At 46.1% G+C, this 11,275-nt stretch overlaps 1 protein-coding gene across 1 annotated transcript in view; it reads left to right on the top strand.

The window, feature by feature from the left end:
• The window catches only part of LOC111976870 (cadherin-4-like), a 614,552-nt gene that overhangs the window by 552,785 nt on the left and 50,492 nt on the right, over nt 1-11,275 (top strand). Inside the window, exon 11 of the mRNA XM_070447844.1 lies at nt 10,012-10,256. Within this exon, the coding sequence (XP_070303945.1) occupies nt 10,012-10,256 (245 nt within the window). The remainder of the gene's footprint in view (nt 1-10,011; nt 10,257-11,275) is intronic.

The following is an 11,275-nucleotide window of genomic DNA, read 5'->3' as shown; positions in this document are numbered from 1 at the left end:
TGATTTTTAAGTAATTCATTTGCATTTTATTGATGACATAAGTATTTGATAATCAGAAAAGCAGAAACTTAATATTTGGTACAGAAACCTTTGTTTTGCCAATGACAGAGAACTGTTACTGTAGTTCTTGTTGACCAGGTTTTGCACATCAATGATGCCAGCAGGATCGGCCCACTTCCTCCAAGCTACTAACACTTCTCCAGATCCTTCAGGTTTTCGAGGGGCTGTCGCTGGCCAATAACGGACTTTCAAGCTCCCTTCAAGATCCCTTTCTATTGGGTTCAGGTCTGGAGACTGGCCTGCGACTCCAGGACCTTGAGATGCTTCTACGGAGCCAACTCGCTTAGAATTGCCCTGGCTGTGTGTTTCGGAATCGTTGTCATGCGCGAAGACCCATCCACGACCCATCTTTCCAATGCTCTTACTGAGGTTGAAAGGAGTTGTGTTGGCCAAGATCATCGCGAATACATTGGGGGCACACTCTCATCCATCTCTCCCCTCACTACAGCGTTGCGAGTGTCCTGTCCCTTTGCAGAAAAGGCATCCCCAAAGTATGATGATTGTTTCCACCCTCCATGCTTCACGGTTGGGATGGTGTTCTTGGGGTTGTATTCATCCTCCTCTTCTCCAAACACGGTGAGTGGAGTTTTAGACCAAAAAACGCTCTATTGTGTGTCATTAGACCAAATGAACTTTCTCCCATCCTCACTCTGGAATCATCCAGATGGTCATTTGGCTAAACTTCAGATGGGCCTGGACATACGCTGGCTTGACAGGGGGACTGGCGTGCGTTGCAGGGATTTTAATCCTTATGACGCGCGTAGTTGTGTTACTAATGGTTTTCTTTGAGGACTGTGGTCCCAGGCTCTCTTCAGGTTCATGGACCAGGTCCATGCCGTGTATCTGAGGGCTGTTATCCCCTCACCATTCCTCATGAACATTGATGGCCCCACGAGGTGAGATCTTGGCATGGAGCCCTCAGACCGAGGGTGATGACCGTCATCTTGAACTTTCTTCCATTTTCTATGTAATAATTGCGCCAACGAGTTGTTTCCTTCTCACGAAGCTTTGGTCGTGCCTATTGTTCCTGTGCCCATCCCAAGCCTTTTGCAGGTCTACTAATTTTATCCCACATGATGTCCTTACACAGCTCTGATGGTCTTGGCCATTGTGGAGAGGTTGGGTCTGTGTGATTGAGTGGTAGTGGACAAGTGTCTTTTATACAGGTAACGAGTTCAAAACAGGTGCAGTTAATACAGAATGAGTGAGAGAACAGGAGGCTTCTTAAAAGAAAGTAACGAACAGGTCTGTGAGTGAGCCGTTGAATTCGTACTGGTGGTAGGTGAGGTCAAATACTTATTATGGAAATAAAGATGCAATTAATTACTTAAAAATCATACAATGTGATTTTCTGGATTTTTGTTTTAGATTCCGTCTCTCACAGGTTGAAGTGTACCTATGATAAAAAATTACAGACTCTACATGCTTTTGATAGTAGGAAAACCTGCAAAATCGGCAGTGTATCAAATCTTGTTCTTCCCCCACTGTATCTATTTTTTTTACACCCTTTTTCTCCCCAATTTGTGATATCCAATTGTTAGTAGTTACTGTCTTGTCTCATCGCTACAACTCCCGTACGGCTCGGGAGAGACGAAGGTTGAGAGCCATGCGTCCTCCGAAACACAACCCAACCAAGCCGCACTGCTTCTTATCACAGTGCGCATCCAACCCAGAAGCCAGCCGCACCAATGTGTCGGAGGAAACACCGTACACCTAGCGACCTGGTCAGCGTACACTGCCCGGCCCGCCACAGGAGTCGCTAGTGCGCGATGAGCAAGATATCCCTACCGCCAAACCCTCCCAACAACGCTAGGCAATTGTGCGTTGCCCCATGGACCTCCCGGTCGCCGGCCGGCTGCAACAGAGCCTGTGCTCGAACCCAGAGTCTCTGGTGCACAGCTAGCACTGCGATGCAGTGCCTTAGACCACTGCGCCACCCGGAGGCCGGCCTCAAATCTTTTGATGAATTCGACAACACATAATGAAAGGAAACTTTATTTATATCACACCTTTTTCTGAAGTGAATGGTTTCACCACTACTCCGCACTACTACTCTGCCCGCCAGTGGTTTCCTCTGCCATTCCACTGTCTGTGAATAGGCTTTGAGTCTCTCTGGGCACCGAAGCCGGAATGGCTACCGACTCTAATCGGTTTCACATCAGAAAAACTGCAACGCGTAGGTAGCAGGGAAACATCACAGAGACACATTTGAATTGATGTAGTATGTATTACCGAGGAGGTCTCCTGGCTGCTAGTAGAGTCACATCAGCAGAACACACTGACATCTCGCACAAGTTTACTGAGACGGCCCACCTGGGACCATGGCTGCTCTATAAACATGGACTGAGGTCTTAACCTGCACAATTAGAGAACTGGCTAGGGAACCAAAAGCATACATTTTAAATCCTGGATTAAAACAGAGATCACACAAACACATACAAACAACTTGCACACAACAGCGCGGTACTTACGCACACAAACATCCACACGCATCCACACACACATTCATCTTTAAGTCATTAGGATATGTAAATTGAAGTGTGTGATGAACACAGGAAATGACAGGTGACTACATGCCAGAGAGGAGGAAAGGAAATGAGAAGGGAGATAAGAGAGCTGGCGAGAGGATTGGAGGAAGGTAGGTGAGAGGAGGAGGATGAGAAGGAAGAAAGGGGAAGGGAGGAGTAGAGGGGAAGCAGTTCGATGAGAGAGGATGAAGAGCAGTCAGAGAGGACAAAAAGAAAAGAGAAGGGGAGTGGAGGGGGAGCACTGCACCACTGCTATGGATCAAAGAGCTCCAAGCACGTTCAGCCTTCTGATAGGCCCCAGTACATCACTGGTCACTCCACACACACACACACACACACACACACACACACCACCACACACACACACACACCACACACACACACCACACACAACACACACCACACACACACACACACACAACACACACACACACACACACACACACACAACACCCACACACACACACAAAACACACACACACACACACACCACACACACACACACAACACACACACACACACAACACAAACACAACACATATACACATACACATACACATAACACATACACAACAATACACATACAATACACATACACACACACAAACACACAGAAGGAGGCACATCAACACCAGCCTCCTCTTCTCATTATCAGTACACGCACACGCAGGCACGCACGCACACACCACCATGGCATCTGTCAGATCCAATCCCCTCGTCACTCTGGCTGCTTATTTATGAATGCTTTTATATCATCGCCCACCGCCGCGTCCGTTAACACTAACACTAAGGCGAAGCAACACACAGATGTGCTCCAAATCATTACTGTCACCACCAAAACACAGCAGACACCAGCCTCCGGGTGCTAATCATCAACTGGATAGCTAACTGTACTCAGAGACCAGCCAGCAGCATGCAATACTAACATATTGTTGTGTGTGTTTCTGGGGTTACCTGAATCTAATTGTGCTGTTGTCATTAAGCCAGCCCAGAGCTGTCACTTCGTTTTAGGCTCACACGGCAGACCGCCTTGTAGGTAGTGGAGATACCACACACAATAGCGCACACGTCGCACACACACACACACACACCACACACACACACACACATACCCACTCACGCACACATACACACACACGCGGTGAGGGAGTCTCCCAGGGTGAATTTAACAGGGAGCGCCAGCCCAACGGCAGCCGTCCATGAATTGTTTAAGAACTGCCTAACTCACTCAGTGTTAGAGTAAGCAGGTAAGACGGTAGGTGCAGAGGTCCCTCTAAGTTTAGCGATAACGCTGTTCCAATTCATCCTAGCTAGCGCAGAGCTACGCTGCTCAGCACCAGGGCTGTTCATTACTTCCTTATTGTCAATAGGCTCAGCTCTGCTCTCTCTTCTCTCAAGGGCTGCAGGTGGAGGATAGAGGGACGGAGAACTGGAGGAGAATGTTTAAGTGTTCTGGGAATGGGGGTTAGATATCACTGTTTGATCTGATATCAGAGTTTGATCTCTCTCTTGTTATTTTCTCCCATCTATTTCTTCTAACCATAGTGTAGGGCAGGCCGGCAATATATTTTCCATGGTGGCCACATTATAAATATTTTTGCATCGCGGCCAGAATCATATTATAGATTATATCATGTGTATGACTGTGTGACAGATATATCTACTGTAAATCACATCCAGAATGCTACGCATTTTACTTTTTTAACATGCACAGAAATAAACAAGATCCATGTCTCCTTTTGGTAGGTATTTTCATTATTAAACATGCAATGAACTACACGGAGGAAAGTACACTGTACATTCAGCACCACGGACATAACTCTTTGTAACGGGTATGCAAAAAAACACAACGAAGAGAGAGCTCTCACATACATGTAAACTACTCAATCAGTGTTGAGGAGTGAAGTCTCTGATGGGCATTGACTAGAGACAATGAGAGTCTTTGTATAGTAAGTGTACCTATGATAAAAAATTACAGACCTCTACATGCTTTGTAAGTAGGAAAACCTGCAAAATCGGCAGTGTATCAAATACTTGTTCTCCCCACTGTATCTATTTTTTTTTACACCCTTTTTCTCCCCAATTTCGTGATATCCAATTGTTAGTAGTTACTGTCTTGTCTCATCGCTACAACTCCCGTACGGGCTCGGGAGAGACGAAGGTTGAGAGCCATGCGTCCTCCGAAACACAACCCAACCAAGCCGCACTGCTTCTTATCACAGTGCGCATCCAACCCAGAAGCCAGCCGCACCAATGTGTCGGAGGAAACACCGTACACCTAGCGACCTGGTCAGCGTACACTGCGCCCGGCCCGCCACAGGAGTCGCTAGTGCGCGATGAGACAAGGATATCCCTACCGGCCAAACCCTCCCTAACAACGCTAGGCCAATTGTGCGTTGCCCCATGGACCTCCCGGTCGCGGCCGGCTGCAACAGAGCCTGTGCTCGAACCCAGAGTCTCTGGTGGCACAGCTAGCACTGCGATGCAGTGCCTTAGACCACTGCGCCACCCGGGAGGCCGGCCTCAAATCTTTTGATGAATTCGACAACACATAATGAAAGGAAACTTTATTTATATCACACCTTTTTCTGAAGTGAATGGTTTCACCCACTACTSCCCACTACTACTCTGCCCGCCAGTGGTTTTCCTCTGCCTATTCCACTGTCTGTGGAATAGGCTTTGAGTCTCTCTGGGCACCGAAGCCGGAATGGCTACCGACTCTAATCGGTTTCACATCAGAAAAACTGCAACGCGTAGGTAGCAGGGAAACATCACAGAGACACATTTGAATTGATGTAGTATGTATTTACCGAGGAGGTCTCTCTGGCTGCTAGTAGAGTCACATCAGCAGAACACACTGACATCTCGCACAAGTTTACTGAGACGGCCCACCTGGGACCATGGCTGCTCTATAAACATGGACTGAGGTCTTAACCTGCACAATTAGAGAACTGTCTAGGGAACCAATAAGCATACATTTTAAATCCTGGATTAAAACAGAGGCATCACACAAACACATACAAACAAACTTGCACACACATGCGCGTGTACTTACGCACACAAACATCCACACGCATCCACACACACATTCATCTTTAAGTCATTAGGATATGTAAATTGAAGTGTGTGATGAACACAGGAAATGACAGGGGTGACTACATGCCAGAGAGAGGAAAGGAAATGAGAAGGGGAGGATAAGAGAGCTGGCGAAGAGGATTGGAGGAAGGGTAGGTGAGAGGAGGAGGATGGAGAAGGAAGAAAGGGGAAGGGAGGAGTAGAGGGAAGCAGTTCGATAGAGAGAGGATGAAGAGCAGTCAGAGAGGACAAAAAGAAAAGAGGGAAGGGGAGGTGGAGGGGGAGCACTGCACCACTGGCTATGGATCAAAGAGCTCCAAGCACGTTCAGCCTTCTGATAGGGCCCCAGTACATCACTGGTTCACTCCACACACACACACACACACACACACACACACACACACACACACACACACACACACAACACACACCCAACCACACACACACACACACACACACACACACACACACACACACACACACACACACACTACCCACACACACACACACACACACACACACACACACACACACACACACACACACACACACACACACACACACAACACACACACACACACACACACACACACACACACACACACACACACACACACACACACACACACATATACACATATACACATACACTACACATACACATACACATACATATACACATACACATACACATACACACACACAAACACACAGAAGGAAAGGGCACATCAACACCAGCCTCCTCTTCTCATTATCAGTACACGCACACGCAGGCACGCACGCACACACCACCATGGCATCTGTCAGATCCAATCCCCTCGTCACTCTGGCTGCTTTATTATGAATGCTTTTATATCATCGCCCACCCGCCGCGTCCGTTAACACTAACACTAAGGCGAAGCAACACACAGATGTGCTCCAAATCATTACTGTCACCACCAAACACAGCAGACACCAGCCTCCGGGTGCTAATCATCAACTGGATAGCTAACTGTACTCAGAGCCAGCCAGCAGCATGCAATACCTAACATATTTGTTGTGTGTGTTTCTGGAGGTTACCTGAATCTAATTGTGCTGTTGTCATTAAGCCAGCCCAGAGCTGTCACTTCGTTTTAGGCTCACACGGCAGACCGCCTTGTAGGTAGCTGGAGATAGCCAACACACATATGCGCACGTACGCACACACACACACACACACACACACACACACACACACATACCCACTCACGCACACATACACACACACGCGGTGAGGGGAGTCTACCCAGGGTGAATTTAACAGGGAGCGCCAGCCCCAACGGCAGCCGGTCCATGAATTGTTTAAGAACTGCCTAACTCACTCAGTGTTAGCAGGGTAATTACAGGTAGGGGTGCAGAGGTCCCTCTAAGTTTAGCGATAACGCTGTTCCAATTCATCCTAGCTAGCGCAGAGCTAGCGCTGCTCAGCACCAGGGCTGTTCATTACTTCCTTTATTGTCAATAGGGCTCAGCTCTGCTCTCTCTCTCTCAAGGGCTGCAGGTGGAGGATAGAGGGACGGAGGAACTGGAGGAGAATGTTTAAGTGTTCTGGGAATGGGGGGGTTAGATATCACTGTTTGATCTGATATCAGAGTTTGATCTCTCTCTTGTTATTTCTCTCCCATCTATTTCTTCTAACCATAGTGTAGGGCAGGCCTGGGCAATTATTTTCCATGGTGGGCCACATTATAATATATTTTTGCCATCGCGGGCCAGAATCATATTATAGGATTATACATCATGTGTATGACTGTGTTGACAGATATATCTACTGTAAATCACATCCAGAAATGCTACGCATTTTACTTTTTTAACATGCACAGAAATAAACAAGATCCATGTTCTCCTTTTGGTAGGTATTTTCATTATTAAACATGCAATGAACTACACGGAGGGAAAAGTACACTGTACATTCAGCACCACGGACATAACTCTTGTTAACGGGTATGCAAAAAAACACAACGAGAGAGAGCTCAACATTACATGTAAACTACTCAATCAGTGTGAGGAGTGAAGTCTCTGATGGGCATTGACTAGAGCAATGAAGTCTTGTATAGTTTCTGACGTCGCTATGAGCAGGATTGCTGAGAGGTGAGAGTCGGTAAGAGATGATCTGTGCCTTGACTTGGTATATTTCATCACTGAAAATGTCTGTTCACATACATAGGTTGACCCAAACAGTACAAACTTCTTCTGAACATGACTCCTAATCTTTGGGAAGTTTTGTTCATCGAGAGATGCATAGAACCTCGTCAGTGACATTGTTTTAAATAGTTCTCCAATCACTGCATCAGACATCAGACTAAAGTTGCTCAAGTTGCAGGTCAGTGGGAGTGTTATCCACATTGAAGTTGAAAGGAGAGGAAACCCAACAGCGTGTCATTTTCCAACACTTTGAAATCCTCAAAACGATGAGAAAACTCACCRTTCAAAGCACACAGCAGCGATGTATACTGCTCCCGCTGGTCATCTGAWAGGGAACAGACTAGTAGTGTYGGAAGGTGGGTGAGGTTGTTGGCTTCTACTTGTCGGGTCAGGAGGAGTMATTTTCCCTTGAAGGCTTTGACAAGGCTGTTCATCTGATGTGCAAAAGGCCTTCCCTTGTAGTTTGTAATTCAGTTCATTCATGAGGGCCATGATGTCCACGGTGAAGGCAAAAATCAGCCAACCATTCTTTATCTTGCAGTTGAGGGAAATCCACATTTTCCTTTAATTTTCAAAAACTCAGCAATCTCTGACTTCAGGTCCCACACCCCTGTAAGCACCTTCCCCAAACTCTCACGTTTGTGTGGTAGGGGAGATCTGCATGACCCGACTGTCTCTTCCAACAGTGAGACAAACTGCCTGTGGTTTAAACATTTTGCTCTTATGAATATTACCACTTTAGTGACTGTATCCACAACATGGCTCATTTTCAGAACACATTTACAGAGCACCTACTGATGAATAATGCAATGTAGGGAAATTATTTTCTGATCTGGGTTCAGTTCAGCTACTTGATYTTGTATCCTTTTCAAAAGGCCAAAGTTTTTTCCTGTCAAGTTTGGGCACCCATCAGTGGTCACACTGGAAAACYTTTCAAAACTCAGTCCCAGCTTTGCCACACACTTATTAACCTCCTCCAATAAATCTTTCTCTGTGGTTTTGCTCTTCATTGACTGCACTGAAGCAAGCTCCTCTGTAATTTCAAAATCTGGGGTTATGCCTTGTAGGAATATCAACAACTGCGCCGTGTCACGTGCATCACTGCTCTCATCCAGGGCCAAGGAGAAATAGGTGAAATCCTTTACCTTGTCTTTCAACTGTTGTTCCATATTCTCTGCGATGTCCTCTTGACAGGGAAACATTTTCGAACAGCTCTTTCTTGTCAGGGCAAAGTATTGCTGCAGAGTCATTTAAACATTCTTTAATGAATTTGCCCTCAGCTAATGGCTTGCTATGTTTAGCAATTTTGTGGGACAGTAACATTACATAGCTAGCTCTCTCAATTCCGTCATTTGCTGAATGCAGTTTTGTGAGAAGTCCTTGCTGCTTTTGCAACTGAGAAAGCAACTCTTTCGATGAACTTGCCCTCTGCTCAGAGGACATATCCCTATATTTCTCTGCATGCTTCGTCTGGAAGTGTCGGGACAAGTTGGAGTCTTTCAAGACAGCGATGCTCTCTTTGCACACTAAGCTTTCCCTGATATTCAATAAAAATTATTTCGATTACCACTCTTGCTGGAACACCCTACATTCATTGTCCACTTTCCTTTTCTTTGAAAAACAAATTTTTGCACAATTTCTAGCTAGCTACTATTTGTAACTGTGACGTGTTTGTCAGCCTGTCAGTCACTGCCGGTCCTCGTGCAGTTGTTATTTATACGTGCAGTTGTTATTTATACGTGCCTTCAAAATAAATGCCCCACCAGCAGTGGGAATTAAATCATTACACAAAGACAAGTATTCATTGGGCTTTTAATTTGAATAACAAATACGTTTTTCAAAACTTTACTATTGCAAATTCTTTATGTGATCTGAGCGGGCCGCATATGAGCGGGCCGCATATGGCCCCCGGGCCGGCCTTTTCCCAGGCCTGGTGTAGGGTTTGTTTCTTTTTCTCATTTTATTTGACTACACCCCTTCTTAGTGTTCTCTTATTATCTCTCTCTCTCTCTCTCTCTCTCATCTTCTTTTTGTATCATACCTATTTTTATATTTTTATCTAGACTTCTTCTGTCACTCATGTGTGATTGCTCTTACCATGCCATTTGATGGAGTATGAGATTACTAATCCTAACCTAATTATCTGCCTCCTCCTCTCCTCCCTCCTCTCTCTCCCCCTCTCCAGCCGGTGGACTTTGAGCAGAACAGGGCATTCATGCTGACGGTGGTGGTCAATAACCAGGCCCCGCTGGCCAGTGGGATCCAGTCGTCCCTCCAGTCCACATCCGGGGTCACCATCTCTGTGGTAGACATCAACGAACCGCCCTTCTTCCCCGCCAACCCCAAATCCATCCGCTTTGAGGAGGGTGTTCCTGCTGGCACCTCTCTCACCACCTTCTCAGCCAGCGACCCTGACCGCTTCATACTTCTGCGCTCTCCCCCTCTCTCCTCTCTTTCTGTCGTCTCCCGTCTCCCCTCCTCTCTCCGACTCTTCCCCCCTCTCTCTCTCTCCTCTCTCATCGTCCTCCTGTCTCCTCCTCGCTCTCGCCTCCGATCTCTCTGCTCGTCACTCCCTCCTCTCTCTCTCTCTCTCTGGTTCTCTCTCCCTTTCCCTCTCCTGCTCACTTCCCCCCTCTCCTCCCTCCTCTCTTCTTCGTTCTCCTCCTTTCTCTCTCCCTTTTTTCACTCCTCTCTCTTCTCTTCCTCAACTCCCGTCTCTCTCTCCCTCGCGTCTCTCTCTCTTTCTCCCTAACATCTCTCTTGTTTCTTCTCTCTCTCCGTCCTCCTTCCTTCGATCTCCTCCTTCGTCTGTTCTTCTCTCTCTCTCTCACCACTTCCGCCCTTCTCCTGTTTCGTCGCTCTTCTCCTCGTCTCTCCTCCGTCGTCATCTCTCTTTTTCTCTGTGTATCATACCTATTTTTATATTTTTATCTAGACTTCTCCGTCACTCATGTGTGATTGTCTTACCATGCCATTTGATGAAGTATGAGATTACTAATCCTAACCTAATTATCTGCCTCCTCCTCTCCTCCCTCTCTCTCTCTCTCAATTCAATTCAATTCAAGGGGTTTTATTGGCATGGGAAACATGTGTTAACATTGCAAAGAAGTGAGTAGTAATATACAAAAGTGAAGATTAAACAATACAAAAATTACAGTAAACATTACGCATACAGAAGTTTCAAAACAATAAAGACATTACAATGTCATATTATATTATATACAGTGTTGTAACAATGTACAAATGGTTAAAGCACACACGGTTGTAAAATAAATAAACATAAATATGGGTTGTATTTACAATGGTGTTTGTTCTTCACTGGTTGCCCTTTCTTTGTGGCAACAGGTCACAAATCTTGCTGCTGTGATGGCACACTGTGGAATTTTACCCAGTAGATATGGGAGTTTATCAAAATTGGATTTGTTTTCGAATTCTTTGTGGGATCTGTG

Source organism: Salvelinus sp. IW2-2015, linkage group LG17, assembly GCF_002910315.2.
Source record: "Salvelinus sp. IW2-2015 linkage group LG17, ASM291031v2, whole genome shotgun sequence".
Classification (NCBI taxonomy): Eukaryota; Metazoa; Chordata; class Actinopteri; order Salmoniformes; family Salmonidae; genus Salvelinus; species Salvelinus sp. IW2-2015.
Note: the sequence above shows the minus strand (reverse complement) of the source record. Positions and strands in the feature narration are given on the sequence as shown.